The 17,623-nt window shown below is 43.8% G+C and overlaps 1 protein-coding gene across 9 annotated transcripts in view; it reads right to left on the bottom strand.

Moving 5' to 3' along the window:
* The window catches only part of HIVEP1 (HIVEP zinc finger 1), a 193,496-nt gene that overhangs the window by 32,574 nt on the left and 143,299 nt on the right, over positions 1–17,623 (bottom strand). For all 9 annotated transcript variants that reach the window (XM_032793284.2, XM_075062838.1, XM_075062839.1 and 6 more), the window contains 2 exons: positions 17,379–17,554; positions 440–541 (listed from right to left, as the gene is read on the bottom strand). In XM_032793284.2, the coding sequence (XP_032649175.1) occupies positions 440–541; positions 17,379–17,554 (278 nt within the window). The remainder of the gene's footprint in view (positions 1–439; positions 542–17,378; positions 17,555–17,623) is intronic.

The raw sequence follows: 17,623 nt of genomic DNA, 5'->3' as shown, positions 1-17,623 counted from the left end.
TCCTGTTTACCTGCCCGCTGCATCCGAGTTCAGATTGCTGTCCAGAGCGGTCAGTGGTGCACTGTGGGATACCGCCCGGAGGCCAATAACGTCGATTTCCGTCCACACTAACTGTAATCCGATATGTTAATATTGAATTTAGTGCTACTCCTCTCGTCGAGGTGGAGTACAGAAATCGATTTAAAGAGACCTTTATATCGACATAAAGGGCGTTGTAGTGTGGACGGGTACAGCGTTAAATCGATTTAATGCTCTTTAAATCGATTTAAAAGCGTAGTGTAGACCAGGCCTCTGTCATATTTCTAAGGTGTCTATCGCACTGGCATTTCCTTCTAACAGAAGTTAAAGGCTCTGGGTGAGAAAGGCTAGATACATGAGATGACAGAAAAATAAATCAATACAAAGGTGGAGTAAAGAAACGAAGATTTAAGATCCTTACCATATTCTTCTCCATCCTGGTCATCTATTAAGCCTATTGAAACTCCTAAATCCATACATTTCTTGCTGTGTGCCTTGGACTTCATATGTTTTGTCAAGTTTCCTTAACAGAAAAACAAAAATGAATTACTTTTTAAATATACTTATATATGTACTCAAGATTGTCACATTCTGCATATGGATCTACACTGATACAAACACAGTTATAGGTGTACTTTGATTTTGTACATAACCAGTTCACTCTTCCCCAGACCCAGATAAGCTGTCCATAGTTATCAAATATTTAACACCCTGAACCAAGTGTCACAAAACCTAACTTGTAGGGAGCTAGAAAAATCACTGGAACAAACATTACAGTCCATAATGCCTGAGTTAACTGCCTTGCTTCCCTATAAAATGAATGAGGACAGAAAGGCATCTAAGAATGAGATCCACAAAAAACAGCATGCTAGATGGAGAGCCGCCTAAGCTAGCCAATGGAAAATGCAAAGGAGAGGGGTGTGTCCTAAGCCCCATCCCTCTGAGGGAGGCACCTATATCTGCTTGCCTATCACAAACAGGAACCCCTCTCCTGGAGTCATATTGCTTATGTGGCTAAGGTGTTTCTTGCAAAAATGAGATAGGGACTTGCCACAGCGGAAGTGCCTGTTACATTAACTTTGATTAAATAAATTGGCTCAAAGAATTAAAGGAGTTAACATGACCCTGTCACTGTCCACCATTAAACAGTTTTAAACCAAATTGGGGGTTTGGTATACAGGGACCAACAGGTGGTTGTGATTTTGCCACCTCCATTGGCTATGTTATCTGGGTCCTTCTTTCTGGCCTCGCTTGCTGAGGACATCTCTTAGGATTAGGATGACAAAGGCCCAACAGTGTCACAGTGGACTCTGGGTCCCAGGAGACAGTGAAAGTGGCAACCATGATGGTGAAGCTCACTTCTTCCCCTTTTTTCAGTCAGCAATTGTGCTGACGCTCAATTTTTACCCCCAAAGTCTTTTCTTTGAAGAGCTCCAAAAGGGAGTGATGGGTGGAATAGCTTGTCCCCTCATTACGTTGTACACCAATTAGACCTAATTTCCAGTCCCACACTTCTCTTGTTTACCAGGAATGATCTTAACATAGTCCTAGTTCAGGGTTTCTCAAACAGGGGTTGCCACTTGTGTAGGAAAAGCCCCTGGCGGGCCGGGCCGGTGTGTTTACCTGCCCGTCCGCAGGTCTGGCCGATCACGGCTTCCACTGGCCCCGAATTGCTGCTCTGGGCCAATGGGAGCTGCTGGAAGTGGAGGCCAGTAAATCCCTCAGCCTGCGCAACTTCCAGCAGCTCCCATTGGCCTGGAGCAGCAATCCAGGGCCAGTGGGAGCCGCAATTGGCCGGACCTGCAGATGGGGCATGTAAACACACCGGCCCGGTCCGCCAGGGGTTTCCCTATACAAGTGGTGACCTCTGTTTGAGAAACCCTGTCCTAGTCCATGGTAACGTCAGTAGGTCTTTTTGGTTAGACTACGTCTTTCAGTCTCCATTTTGTACCTTTTCCCATCGACATTTATTTTTGTGACATTTTATGAACTTTTATGCACTTTCATATAAGAACTTTGCCAAAAGCCGCATCAGCTCTGGACGCAGTCACAAAAGCGTAATGCTGGGAAAACACTTGTACTGAAGATAATGTTGCTGTCCTGCAGAGATCTCAAAGGTATGTTTTTCAGCAGGGCTACTGAGGTAGATTGAACACTGGTGGAATGAGCTACAACTCTTAGATGGAGGTGAACCTCTGAGGCTTTGTAACAGGTTAAGATACATCCTGCATCCCACTTGGATAGTCTTTAGGTGGAAACTGCTTGTCCTTTCATGCATTCTGCAACTGAGATGAAAAGCCTGGGTGAAGCCCTAAAGGTCCTAGCCCTATCTAGGTACAAGTCAAGAGTTCTACTTGCAACCAGTGTGGGAAAGCTCGATTCTTGTCTCTAACACTGAGTCTTAAGATAAAACAGCAGGAGGTGAATCTCCTGGTTGATGGGAAACTTTGGGAAGGAAGTGAGGGTGCGGATGTAGAGTCATCATGTCGTGATATAACACGAAATACCACAGGTCAGCCATTAGACTCCAAGCTCCCTTACCCTCCCGGCTGAGTGGATGGCTATGAGAAATGAGATCTTAAAGGGACAGACGAAGGAGAGAACAGTTCGCCATAGGTTTAAATTGGGGTTTCCTCCACGTGATAAGGATTAAGTTGAGGTCCCACGGCGGAGTTGGTTCCTTGACAGGAGGGAAGACGTTAGTTAAAGAGGCCTTTGATAAATCTTGCTGTGGTTAGGTGAGTAAAAACTGAAAACCCTTTGACTGGGAGGTGAAAAGCTGTGATAGTAGCTATGTGAACTTTGCCGGAGCTCAATGATAAATATGAGTTTTATAATTGAACAGATAATTGAGAATGTGTGGCAGACAAGACTCAAAAGGAGCTGTACATCTCTGCCCGCACCTTCACTTCTGCAGGTACATTTTCCTTGTTGTAGGTTTTCTGCTATGAAGCAGCACCGTTTGTACCTCTGGGGTGCAGTCTTATTCTATCAGGGTTCCCTCTCCACTCTGAACTCTAGGGTACAGACGTGGGGACTCACATGAAAGACCCCCTAAGCTTATTTCTACCAGTTTAGGTTAAAAACTCCCCAAGGTACAAATTCTCCTTTGTACCACGGATTAGGTAACACTGTCATCACCAAGTGATTAGACAAAACTCAGGGAAAGGACCACTTGGAGTTCCTACTCCCACCTAATATCTCCCCAAGCCCTACACTCCCTTTCCTGGGGAGGCTTGAGAATAAACAAGATGAGTTTTTTTAGGACACTAAAAAAAAACAAAAAACCAATCAGATTCTTTAAAAAACCCAGAACTTTATTAGAAAGCAAAAAGGTGAAAGAAGCACCTCTGTAAAATTAGAATGGAAGATAATCTCACAGGGCAATCATATTCAAAACACAGAGGATTTCCCTCTGGGCAAAACTTTAAAGTTACAAAAAGAAAACCAGGAATACACCTCCCTCTCAGCACAGAGAAAAGCACAAGCCAAAATAAAAGTAAGCTAACATACTCCCTTGCTAGTACTTACTAATTCTAATGGAGTTGGATTGCTTGCTTTCTTGATCTGTCTTCGGCAAGCACACAGAACAGACAGAACAAAGCCTCCCCCGACCCCAGATTTTAAAGTATCTTGTCCCCTTATTGATCCTTTGGGTCAGGTACCAGCTAGGTTACCTGAGCTTCTTAACCCTTTACAGGTAAAAGGATTTTGTGCCTCTGGCCAGGAGGGATTTTATAGTACTGTATATAGGAAGGTTGTTACCCTTCCCTTTATATTTATGACAATACCAGAGAGCTATTTAGTAGTCAACCTTTAGCTGAAATGCTGAAAAATTCAGATGAGTGATCAATCCCAATTCTTGGGTGAGGAGGTTCACTGTCAGGGGAATAAGGAGAGACAATCACAGAGACAGGTGGATCAGCTCTGGGAACCACACCCATCTTGGATAAGATAGTGCTAAGAGGATGGCTACTAATTTTGTTTCAATTTGTTAAGAACCTTAAGTAGTAAGAGAATTGGAGGATAAGCATAAAGTAATACACGAGGCCAAGGAATGACTAAGGTATTTCTTGTCAAGTTGTGGAGGTTCCTTTCCCTCGAGCAGAATTGTCTGCACGTCACACTGGATGGAGTTTTGAAGGGATCTATCAGTGGATGGCCCCAAGTAAGATATCTCTCGGAATACCTTGTCATTCAGCTCCCACTTGTGGTCGATGTCTCCAGAGGGAATCTGCAAATATGTTCTGTAGTCCCAGTAGATAAACTGCTGAGATTTGCCCACGGTATGATATTGCACCAGAGTTCCATAGTTTTATGGATTTGGTGCATAAAGACTGGGATCTTGCTCCTCCTGGACGACTGATATAATACATTGCTATTCTGTTATCCAGCATGATCCTGATTGGGTGGCCCCTGTTGAGGGGTAGGAAGTGCTTGCAAGTGTAATGAACCACTCTGAACTCTAATACATTGATATGGAGTATGGCCTCCCAAGGAGTCCATCTTCCTTGCGCTGTGAGGTTCTGGGAGTGTGCGTCCCAGCATATCACCAAAGTTTCTGGAGTGATGGTCCTTATAGGAGGAGGCTGCAGGAACAGAACTCCCACACATTCTTTTTGTGGCTCTTTCCACCAACTTAGAGTGCTGAATACACTCCAAGGAACTGACACCTGTTCCAACAGACTGTGCTTACTCCTGATATAGATGGTTCTCAGCCAGGTCTGAAGACACCAAGAATGTACTGTTGCTAAGGGTGTCACAAATGTACAGGCTTCCATATGGCCCAGAAGTTTTAAGCAAGCCCATGCTGTGGTTTGCTGCATCTTTGAAACAAGGTTGGACTTCAAGGTAAATCTGTCCTTGGGCAAGTACACATTGGCACTGGAGGAGTCCAGAGTGGCCATGATGAAGTCTGTGTTATCTGGGTATGAGGGTAGAATTTTTCAGGTTGAGACAGATACCTAGTGAATGATAAAGAGCTAGGGCTTTGCCAGTTACTGCCTAAGCCTTTAGAAATGAGCAACCTTTCGGAAGCCAATTGTCCAGGTAGGGGGAGATGATTATTTCCATCTAGCAAGATGGACTGTGGTGACCAATAAGACTGTGGTAAAGACCGTGGGCTGGCAGAAAGGTTGAAAGGCAATATGGAAATAAGCATTCTAAAGGTCAAGGGAAATTAACCAATCTCCCAGATCCAGAGAGGGAATTAACGTTCCTTGGGTTATCATTCTGAAATGCTGAACACAGATGAAAGTGTTGAAAATCCTGAGGATCTCTGTCCTTCAACTCTCTTCACGACCAATACCAAGATTAAAAACCTTTTTAGATGAAATCTAGTAGAATAAGTTCAATCGAGTGCAGTGTTAGGAGAGATTATACCTCCTGTCTCAAAAGATCCTTGTTAGAATGGCCCTGAAGAGGGATGGGAAAGAAGGGTGAGGGGATGGTAAGGAGCTGAACTTGATGGAATGGCCTGTGAAAATCAACTCCAGGATCCATCTGTCTGAGGTGATGCACTCCCATGAAGGTAGAAAATGGGAAAGATGATTCCCATAAGGATGGTTGTGTTGGGAGAAGGGGAGGTGCAGTGTAGAATCCAGAGTAGATGGCAGTTTGTGGCCCTTGATCAATAAGTCAAAACTGGCATTTTGAGGACATCACTGGTTGGGAGTTCACTGAAGAGAACTCTCTTAGGGAACCTGCGCCTCTTCCTGAGGCAGGAGGATTCAGCTGGTCTCAGGGGCTAGTAGTGGACTGGACGAGATCACTGAGCAGTCTTCAACCTGCGGAGAGACCCACCTGTGGTGTCACTAACCAACTTGAATCCCTCAAAAGGAAGACCCTCAACAGTATTTTTTAATCTTACGGAGGAGGCTGGAAGACTGCTGCAGCTATGGAAAGTGCAGCTATGCCAGCGGCCTTGAGCAAAGCCTGTAGAGGTGCCTTAGCAACTGTCTGGCCTTCTGCAATGAGGGCCTGAAACCGTCCTCTCAGATCCTGAGGCAAGTGTTTAATAAAGCCTGAGAAAGAGAATAGTTTTAGAAGTCATACTTCGCCATCAGGGCTTGGTAACTGGCTATTCTGGACTGCAAAGTAGAGGATGAGTATCTCTTGTGGCCCAGAAGATCCAGTCGCTTCAGCTCCTTGTCTGATGGTTTTGAATGGAACTGGTGTTATCTGATCCTCTTCTTTGCTATCTCAACAACCAGAGAGTTGTTTGTAAGGTAGGAGAAAAAAAAAAAATACTCTGAGCGAAATATCATATTGCTTATCAGCCCATTTGCAGGAGTTGGAATAGCCACACCTTGGAGCTTGCCACACCTTGCATTACTTGGGCTAATGAAGCACCATTGATGGGCAAGGCGATCTTGTCCTGGGGAGATGGGTGAAAGATGTCTGATGGAATGTTGGGGTTCCTGTATCTCCTCCACTGAGTTTGTAAACTGTCCACTATATGTTTCACTAGGTCTTGAAATGATCACAGTAAAATGGTGGAGGAGACATGACAGCCTCATCTGATGAGGAGGAGCACTTGTGGGAAGGTATTTCTTCCTCCTCAGCTAGTACCTGCTCCTCAGTGAGAAGTACTGTGGGAGCAAGGCTCAATAACAGTTTGTTGCTCCTGACATGCCCTCTTACAAGATGGGACCCGGTAGAAGTGGTCACCATATGGGTCGCAGTGCTTCCAATATGCTCACTGAATTGGGACAAAGTAAAAAGGGAAGGGCCCTCGCCAGGGTCTGTGGGTGTGTTTCCCATTGAGAGTTTCCTCCTCAGGTTGAACCTTAAGGGAAGGTGGCAGGAAGGCAGAGGACCCCTGTATAGACACTGTCGTTCCCCATATCCACTGAGGAAGTGGATGATGCCAGCACTGGAGCTCAAGTTGATACCAGGCTCTGGCATGGTATCTGCACCTTTATCAGTAAAGAGGTTTAATAGCAGGTTGGCTGATGAGGTGGCACTGGGGAAAGTTGTGTTGGTACCAACTGGAAATCTTTCTCAGTACCCTCAAAGTGTCTGCATGGGGACTTTGTTGGTACCAGAGGATGAAACACCATCGAAGAAGGCACAGACTGAGAGTAAGCAGGTTCAGAAAAATGAGTTGATACAATGGAGAGAGTCTCAACAGTAGCAAACAGGCCCTTCCAGGGAACAGAGGTCCTTGTCAAACAAGAATCTGGATGGTATTGGGGACTCTAGATGGGGATCCTCAGGAGTCAGTATGGCAGGTGGAGACGGTACCAAAGAACCATAAGTGTGAGACGAGGATTTTGTCTAGACTTTGCAATCCCTATGTTTTGAAGGCACTGAGTCCAGTCCAGACGTTGATGCCACTGAAGGAGGCTTCTAGGTAAGTGGCTTCTTTGCCACAGCTGCAGAATTGGTACTGGAGGGGATGAGAGCCTCTGAGGTACCCGGAGCAGGATGCAAGGTCTCCTGAGACCCAGACCAAAGGGAAACTTTCCCCATTTCTTATCCCGTTTAAGAGAGTGGAATCTTTTTTTCCTTGAAGGTTTGCTGCAGAGCCCCCGGGGTCCTTGCTTACCGCTAGAGCAGAAGCGGTCAGGCAGGTCCCATGTACATTGGGGTGACAGATTCATAAGTCTCAGTGAGCACTCAATTAGCCTGTCCTCTCTCAACTTCTTAGATCAGTTCTTAAATCCTAACCAGAGTTTACATTTGGAGGAGATATGCAGTGTTATCACAGCTGTGACAGTCCCAGGATATTACAGAGACAAGATGAGGGAGATAATATCTTTGACTGGTCTATCTTCTGTTGTCTCTCTCACCAACACCTGGTCCAATAAAAGATATTACCTCACTCATCTTGTCTCTCTAATTTGGAGTGGAGACTCCTAAAGCTAGCCGGAATGTTGCGTCATCGTGAGAAAAAAACGCTATCGGCAGGTCTGCGGGTTTTAAGCCTGGGGTGTTGGCTAACCCATATCCAAGACATATAGTGAGAACAAAGAAACGCGATGAAGACCATACAGCCAAAAAGAGAGGGCAAGGAGAACCCCCCACCGACGTGCTAAATAATGAAAAATAATAAACAAAAGTACACTCTAAAGATAAGGAAAGAAAATAGCGAGAGGTATACAAAGCCAGCCATGGGCTAATAAATGACATCTGCAGTGCTCCATGTCAGTGCAGGCAAACTGAGAAGGAATATGGAAGTGGGGCAGGTCCACTCCTCCCTATATAACCCTTGCATGGGATATGAGGGTGTTGATGCATCATAGACCCTGTTGATAAAATCCTCGACAACTAATGTGAGCACCCATAGGCAAGACTACTCAAAGGAAGAAACTTGGTTTATAAATCCATATATTACTTACTATTGACACTGACTACACAATACTTTGCAAGTTTTCCAGTGCTTTACAGAAATATAGGTTATTAGCTCCATGTGTGGAGGAACAGTTCACCACTCACTGAAAGAACATACCTCTTTCTTTTGCTGGATCCATCATCATCATGATGTTCCTATATGCACCTGGCGTTTAGGGGCAGTGCCGAAGCTCCTGCATCTCCTGTCTGTTTTTGGCAAGTCATCGCAATGTTCCCCAGCTTTCAGCTTGCTTCCATAGTTTCTCCCATGTTGTTTCAGGTGTGAATCTTATTGCCTCTGGCGTGATGGAATCTTTCTATCAAAGCACATGAACGCATCCATCTCCAACGTCTCCTGGCAGTGTGGGTGCCAGATCTCTTGGCTGCACGCATCAACAAATCTTGTTGAGAGTTCTGGGTCAAAAGATACAGAGATTTTTTGAGGAGTTGTATGGAATGAAGACAGTTTGGAATTGTCATGACTTCTATTCCCCAGGCATAGCATTTCCGCACATAAAGTGTGTTATGAAGTACATCAGCTCTGATAAATCGTGAGTTTGGTTTTGGTGTGTCATTTTTTAAAAGATTTTCAGACTGTTTTAAGCTCCTGGAAGATGCTCTGGCTTGACTTGATTTTAGTTCTGGATGTCCTGGCTGATGATGCTGCCAAGTATGTGATAGTTTCTCTACATGGTGGACCATAATACTCTATCGACTGTGATGGTGAGCATTACTAAAATCATAATAGTCTGTCGTTACTGCAGTTGATTTTCAGTCCAATTGCTGCTGAATGCGTTGAGCAGTGTTTTTTCTTGTATGCGGTGTTGGCTATGTTGATAGGAAAGTTATATCATCTGCAAAGTCCACGCTTCAAGGGATGAGAAGAGGAGTCATTTTATGCTCTTGGTCTTCCTGTTTATGCGTGCATTACCCAGTCAATGCCAGTGTTGAGAGGATGAAGACGTGACACACCCCTGACTATTCCTGTTTTGACTTCAAAACTGAGCTCACTGTGATCAACACTGACTGCATGTAAAGTTGAAATAGAAGCTTTTGATGATGTAAAGTATCAGAGGGGTAGCCGTGTTAATCTGGATCTGTAAAAGCAGCAAAGAATCCTGTGGCACCTTATAGACTAACAGACGTTTTGGAGCATGAGCTTTCGTGGGTGAATACCCACTTCGTCGGATGCATGTCCTTGATGATGTTGGGGATTATAGGGAAAGGAATTCCATATGCCCACAGAATGTGCCATAGGCTGGTCCTGTGAATGCTATCAAAAGCCTTGTGAAAGTCTATGAAATTTATGTAGAGTTGCCATTGTCATTCTAAACATTGTTCTATTATGTTTCGTTGAGTGAAGATCTGGTCTGTGCATCCATGCCCTTTCTGAAAACCAGCCTGCTCTTTTCTGAGAACATGATCAACTGCCTCTCATATATGCTGGACTATGATCTCACACAGTACTTTGCTTGGCACAGATAAAAGTGTGATACCACACCAGTTATTACAATCACTGAAAGTTCTTTTCTTTGGTATCTTCACCATAACCCCACTGGTCCACTCCTCTGGCACTTTTTCCGTTTCTCAGACTGATGTAAATAGAGGAGCCAGGATAGGTGCTGCTAATTTAGGATTTACCTTTAACAATTCTGCATTCAAGTTATCCTTGCCAGCAGCTTTCCCATTTTTTAAGGATTTGATGGCTTGAATGATCTACTCCTTAGTTGGGGTATCTGTGTGGATACCAACATCTTTTGCCTCCTGGATGTTTGCTTCCTCTTTAGGTGGCTTCCTAAATTCTTTGAAATGCTCTGTACAGCGCATCTTGTTCTTTTTTGGTTGTTAGTAGGTGCCCCTGTTTGTTCCTGATGAGAGTGTTTGTTGGTGTCTGCCATGTACCACTGATAAGGTGCGTCATTTTGTAGATGGTTCCCTGTTCAACACAAGGAGCTGCATCCTCTGCTTGTGTTGCCAGATTATCAATATAATGCCGTTTGTCCGCTCTCACAAGGTGTTTGGCCTCCCAGTGCGCCTTGCTATACTGCTTGTGGTATTTGTCCTTTTAGCTTCTGGGATTTTGTGTCAAACTTTTTTTCTTCGGGACTCGTCTGGTTTCTATGGCATTCCACATGGTGGGTGTAATCCACTCCTTCCTGTCATTGTTTGCATTGTCCTTACTGACCTTGGCATTCAGGTCTCCCATGACGATAGTTAGGTTGTGGCATGGTACTCTCTCTAACTCCTCCTGTAGTATAAGGTAGAATTTGTCCTTTACTACTTCATCACTGTCATTTGTCGGAGCATAACACTGAATCAGGGTGATATTATTATGTTTCCATTTCAATCTCGCTCTCCTAAGTCTGCTGCCGATGGATTTCCATTCAAGCAGGGAATTCTCCACTCCCTTCTTCAAAAGGATGGCAATACCCTCATGGTGTTGTCCATCATCCCGTCCAGAAAACAGTAAAATTTCTCCCGAGGCTGTTGTTAATCTTTCTGATCCCATCTATCTTCTCTTGCAGACACCCAGGATGTGTAAGCTGTAGCGTCTCATCTCTGCTGTGACCTGAGATAGCTTCCCTGCTTCATACATTGTCCATACATTCCAAAAAACAAGTTTGGTTTTTGTCTTGGTGTTCAGCACTTCAGTCTTCATGCCAGTAGCTTCCTTTTGGCTTTCACCACTGGCAGTCATATGGGTCATTGACTCCTGGAGGCCATCAAAAACAGTAATGGTCGATTTCTCAGTCACTGTTTCCATAACATATTTTGTCTTTTTTATAGGACAGGGTTGTTTGTTTTGTGCCTAACCCACAACCTGGAAGACCAGGGTGTCTGTTTTGACTGAATGCAATAGTCATTGTGGCAACCACAGCATTGCACAACAGTTTAGGATAGGAAGTGAATAAAAATACCGTATCCAACTAAAGTGACAGGGGAATTGAAGTAGGCGGAATTTAATTATTTGAGTTTGGAATATGGCCAGCACATCCACTCTTGCAAAAACTCCCACAGGCTCTTTCATGATCAGAAGCGATTAAGGCCTCAGTTTGACATTTCGTCTAAAAGACTGCACCACAAACAACATGTGTACTCCCTACACTGTGATGGATTACTAAGTTTCGACACACCTGCTGAATTACATGCATCACTTTCAAAACAAAACAAGATATTGTAGGAAGTTTTCCACTCCAGTGCTGACTAGGCCTGACCCTACTTAACACAATAGTTTCTCTGAAATCACAGTGATATAGTTGCATGAAAGTTTAAAGCAAAGATCATATTTTAAAAAAAATTAAATATAATTTAAAAACAGTACAGGTCTGTCTCATCTTACGCTGGGGTTAAGTTCCACGGTCAGTGCGTAAAGTGAAAACCGTGTATAATCAATATTACATTGAGTATACTGGTGGGCGGAATCGCCCGCACTACAGGAACAGTATTTAAATTGTTATTTTTCTCTTTTTTTGTTTTTTGTTTTGTTTTTTGCTGACTGCGGAAAGCTGAATTCGCGCATGTTAAATGCGCGTAAGATGCGACAGACCTGTATAACGAGCATGTCATCAGTATAGTGTTTGTTACTCTGTTACTCAGTCAATTAAGAAGAAAGTTCAGCCACATGAGACAGAATTCTATAGTTAAGAAAATAATTGTGTTAGAAAAGGACTGATCATTTAAAAGGTCAAATTAAAGCTAGCTTAGTCTTCTGCTCTAGACTCAGAAACCAAATATGATTGTGCTGCCTCTGTAATTCAGAACTCCCAGATCCTAGTTGGTGAGAATAGTGAGGAATGGGAGTGCCTCCATATTAATTTATCTAGTTGCTCCTGAGGGAGGCTCAGAGACTACCCATCCAATGTCATCTTGGCAAGAAGGTCAGCAGAGGTGATACAGAGAGTGTTGAGAGCCCAGAGATGGTGTCAAAGCAAGTAAAATAGAAAATCTATATTCCTGAAGAATCACTTGGTGAGAAATATTAAGATTGGTAATTACTTTAATCCTTTGCAAATCTAATCACATGTACAATGTATATTAACCTAGAACAAGCAAATCTAAAAATGAAAGCTAATCACCTGTAACCAGAGTTCTTTGAAATAGCCTCTGCATTCTCCTACTCTTAGGCCACTCAGAGAAGGAAACTAAGTTAAATTAGAAACATAACTGTTACATACAATGTCAGAATTCAAAATTTTATTTTTTAAGAGCAATGCAGAACCACATACTCAGACAATTATGAGTTCTTCACAGTGCTGAGAATCCTGAAAAGTGTCAGGCGAGTAGGTAATGATTTATAATCAGAGGTTACTCACCTTGTGCAGTTACTGGAGTTCTTCAAGATGTGTGTCCCTAGGGGTGCTGCACTTCAGATGCGCTTACACCCCATGTGCCTTCAGTTGGAAATTTTTAGTGGTAGTGCCTGCTCGTGCTGCACACCAAGGGCACATAGGGCTGCACGGGCAAACTGCCCTCAGTTCGTTCTCCATTATAAAGTTCCATACAAGAAACACTGAAACAGGGGAAAGAGCAGGTGGCAGAGCATTCACAGGGACACACATCTCAAAGAACTAGTTATTGCACGAGGACAGTAACCTCTCTTTTTTCTTTGAATAGCATCCTTTCGGGTTCCCCATTTCAGGTGACTTTCAAGCAGTATCCTCAACATGAGGAAGCTCTGAATTCGAGTCCAATACTAAAAACAAGACTGCATTCCCAAGGCAGTGTCTCATCTAGAAGAATGAACCATCACGTAGTGCTTGGAAAACGTAAGTATTGCAGATCAAGCTGCAGCTCTGACGATCTAAACAAAGGGAATGTTTTTGATTACTGTCACAGAGGCAGAGAAAGAGCTTGTGGAATGGTTAATACCCTAGGAGGAGGTTGTAAATGGACAGATTCATAACAAGGAATAATATATCCAGAAATCCATCTGGAGAGTCTCTGGGTGGAGATTGTGGATCCTTTGGACATTCAGCAATTGATAGTCTTGGAGATTTTCTAAATGATCTGGCTTGGTCCAAATAAGAGGCCAGTGTTCTCCTGACGTCTAGGGTATAGAAGAGAACATCCATCCTGGTGTGATGTGGCTTCACAAAGAAAACTAGAAGATAGATATCTTAACAAATATGAAATTCAGATGACATCTTAGATAGAAAATTTAGTATGTGGATGTAATGAGACTTTGAGTATGTCTGCACTGCAATTAAATACCCATGGCTGGTCCATTGCTTTTGACTCAGGCTCTGGGGTCGTAAAATTGCAATGTAGACATTTAGGCTTAAGCTAGAGCCCAGACTGTGGGCCTCTCCCCCATCACCGGGTCCCAGGATGGATGAAAGACTCATCATTGGGCAAACGGCAAGGTGAATCAGGTAAGGGTCCCAGGCCTGTCTAGGCCACACTGGAACTATTAATATAATCTTGGCTTTGTCTTGCTTGATCATGTTTACCTCCTTAAATATCAGGGGCTTTGGAGGAAATGCATACAGAAGACGCCTTGTCCATGGAACGAAGAAAGCACTTCCCTCAGTGAGTGAGGGCCCACATCCCCTCTCAATTAAAATTGTTTGCACTTCTCATTGATTAAGGCAGCAAAGAGATTCATTTCTGTAACTCCCCAAGTCATGAAAATGTGACTGAGAATCCAGGAGTCCATCTCTCATTTGTAATTGCTTGAGAAGTGCCTGCTGAAGTCATCAGCCATAGTGTTTTGTACCTGAGAGGTAGGCTGCCAAAATTAGGATGCAGTTGGTTATACAGCAGTTCCATACCCTCACTGTTTCACACAAAGAGGATCCCATGCTTACCCGTCCATCACACCAGTTGATATAGAGCATGCAGACTACATTGTCTGTCGTGATTTTTATGAAACTGCTCCTGATTTAATGGCAGGAAGTAGTTACAGGCACTTCTGACTGTCCTCAGCTCCAGGATGTTGATGTGCAACTATGCTTCTTGTGCAGACCATTCGCCCTGAATGGTGTGGATCCCTAAATGTTCTTCCCAACCCACCAAAGTTGCAGCTGTCATTATGGCGATGGCTGGGGAGAGCTGGATGCATGGAACACCTGCACAAACATTGTCTGAGTCTTTCCACCAATTGAGTGTCTTGTACTTGATGAGGGACTGACACCAGCTTCTGCAGGCTGCGTTTGTTTGGGGGCATAAACCATTCTGAACCAGCCCTGGAACCATCAAAGGCATAACCTAACACGTTGTGTCACAAAAGTACAAGCTGCCATGTGCCTGAGTAGTTGAAGGTGATTTCGTGTTGATGTCTGTGGACTTATTTGAATTTTTGAGATGTGGTTTGTTAAGGCCATGATCCTGTCCATGGGAAGGTAAGCTCTTGCTCATACTGCATCTAAGGATGCCCTTATAAATTCTATCCTTTGCACAGGGCTCAGAGTGGATTTTTTGATGTTGAGATGAAGACCTAGCCTGTGGGACAGAGACACTGCTGTCTTTACAGTGGAGAGAATCTCGAAAGACTGGCTCTTGAATAGCCAGTTGTCAAGGCATGGAAAAACAGTTTTCCCCAGACAAAGACAGGCAATGACCACTGCCAATACTTTCAAGAATAAGTAGAAGGGGGCAGAAGATAGGCCAAAAGGAAGCACCTGATACTGGAAGTGATCTTGACTGATCAGAAACTGAAGGAATCTCTTGTGAGCTGGATAAATTGTGATGTGAACATATCCATCCTGAAGGTTGAAGGCTGAAAACCAATACCTCAGTTCCAACAACAAAGTTATAGCTGCAAGAGTCACCGTCCTCGATGTTTGTGCTTTCAGCAAGTTGTCTGGGAATCTTGCGTTCATTCACTGCTTCCACAACCAGAGAGTTAGGTGAAAGATTGGAAAAGAAAAATTCAGAGTTCTTGTCTGGACTTTTTTTTTTTTGAAATCAGCATGCTTGCATGTCAGTGGTATTGTTAACCAGGGTCTGCTAGATGGTCTTGGTAGGATCCAACAGGGCCTTATTAATTGGCAAGGCTACTTGAGCATAGGGAGTCCACTGGAGAATATCCAGGAACTTATGCTTTGACTCTGACCTCTATGGGGATCTGTAAAGAGTCTGCAATACATTTCATTAAGTCCTGGGACTGTTTGAAATCAGTCAAAGAAGGTGGAGGAGGCATAATCATCTCATCTAGAGAGGATGAGAAGATATTCTTTTGTAGAGTAGCGTCCTTATCTGTTCTGGCCTCCTGCTCTTCAAAGGATTCCTGCATGTGAGGTAAAGGAGGAGGGAGAGATGAAGTAGGAGAGTCTCCTCCTGTGGTCTCCAAGCGAAAGATTAGGGACACATGAGAATTGCTGTTGATATTTAGAACAAGGATCCCAGGATAGCCACTCAGTGGGGTCCATCGGACATGGGAGGTGGCATCCAATTGTGCTTGAATCAGTGTGGGGCATGGATTTAACCGGGTGTAACTCCCTTCCCTCCCCAAAAGTAACAGGAGAGAAGTTCCTTTGGTGAGTAGGGGAATCCTGCACTGAGATGAGGAGTTCTCTTCTGACTCTCAATCTAAAGGAAGTGCTTTGCCACTTTTAGAAGGTGCTGGAGGACTGAATGGTACTGGAGAAAGGTACAGCCTCAGTCACCATGTCCCTCTCGCTATCAACAGACATTTGGTAACCATTATCGGTGAAGACTTCAGCTCATCTGAAACTAATAAATCCCTGGAGTGTCTGAATTCCTGTGGTACAGGGTGGATTGGCATGGGGCAAGTTTCACAGACAGCCAACAGCATAGACTGCTCTATTAAGTCTCATCTGATGGAAGTAGACAGTACTGAAGAAGATGGCTTGGGAGGAACCGAGACAGAATAAGTAGTATGCCCTCTCCCTGGTACATCATCTCCCTGGCCTAGGAATGGAGAGTACTGAGTATGTTGTAGGTGTTATCCTTTTAGGAGTAGAGTGTTTAGACTCCTTCACTGCAGTGTCCTGCTGCTGTGGTATGGAGAAGGATCCTGGTACAGAAGCATGTTTGGTGCCTTTAGTCTTAGAGGAGCTCAGAGCTCCAGACACAGGGTCGGTACTGACGGAACATGAAGACTCAGCAGTACCCATATTGGGATGTGAGATCTTCAGTGTGATCTTTGAAGAGATGAAGGCTTTCTCAAAGCAGAGAATTGGCCCTCTGTCTATGAATCTTCCCTGAGTCCTCCAACGATCCTTCCAGAGTAGACCTGGACAAGCATGTAGATATTGATTGGACACTATTCTCATTCAGAGACTGCTGTGTGGGGATGGAGATGGGATCTCCTTGCCTGGATCCAAGGCCAGATGAGGAGCACACTCCATCGTTAAGAGTTTAAACTTTGTCTCCAGATTCTTCCTAGTTCTGCTTTCAAAAGCTGAATAGATGATACACTTTTGAGGGATGTATGTTTCTGCAAGCAACAGATATACCAGGAATGCCTATCACTGACCAGCATAGCTTCCCAGCAACTGTGGCAATGTTTAAAACCCAGAGACTCTGGCAAACCCTGGGATGATGGGGATCTCAAAAGGAAAAAACAAAACAAAATAAAAAAACTCAGGGGGAGGGAGGGTTATAGAACTGACCTCTCTACAAAATGAACTATTCATAAAACTAAATTTAAGGAAAGGTAAAGAAAGAAAATGAGATTGAAGACAAGAAGGCACACCAGCACTCTGTCTCAGACCAAGTCCACTGAGAAGCAACTGAGGGTGATTAGTCTGCATGGCATTATATGCCCTCAATAAGGAGTATGAAGATGGGTATGACTCATGTGTGGCCTCACCAGGATCAACACAATAAATCTCCAATCAAAGGCACAAGTGGAGCACCCATAGGGACATTGCTTGAATTAGAACACAACATTTTATAGTTGTTACTGTGACACCACTTATTCAATTTATTGTATCACCTCCATATCCACTCTTGCTGTTTAGATTTCTTTAAAAAAAAAAAAAAAAAAAAAAAGGCAGTTTCAAGTAGGTAGAAAAGAAAAGGAAAAAGGAAAAATCACTCTCTGTGACAAGTGCCTCTACCTTTAGTTTTGAAGGAGAAGTTGCAGTAGTTGCAGTGGTAAGGACGGACATCCGTATGTGTACGAATATGCTTCTTCAGCATACTTGGTTTCTTACACCGTATACCACATTCTTCACAGATGTACTTTCCCCTTCCTCTTCCCCGAATATACACGTATTCTTCATTTGATTTGTACCTAACAACAATATGGTAACAGTGAGGAAGTTTGTTACGAAGTGGGTTATTTTCTAGCTAAAGTCCTATG

This window comes from Chelonoidis abingdonii, chromosome 2 (genome assembly GCF_003597395.2).
Source record: "Chelonoidis abingdonii isolate Lonesome George chromosome 2, CheloAbing_2.0, whole genome shotgun sequence".
Taxonomy (NCBI): domain Eukaryota; kingdom Metazoa; phylum Chordata; order Testudines; family Testudinidae; genus Chelonoidis; species Chelonoidis abingdonii.
The sequence above is the reverse complement of the archived record's forward strand: the minus strand, read 5'-3'. Positions and strand labels throughout refer to the sequence as shown.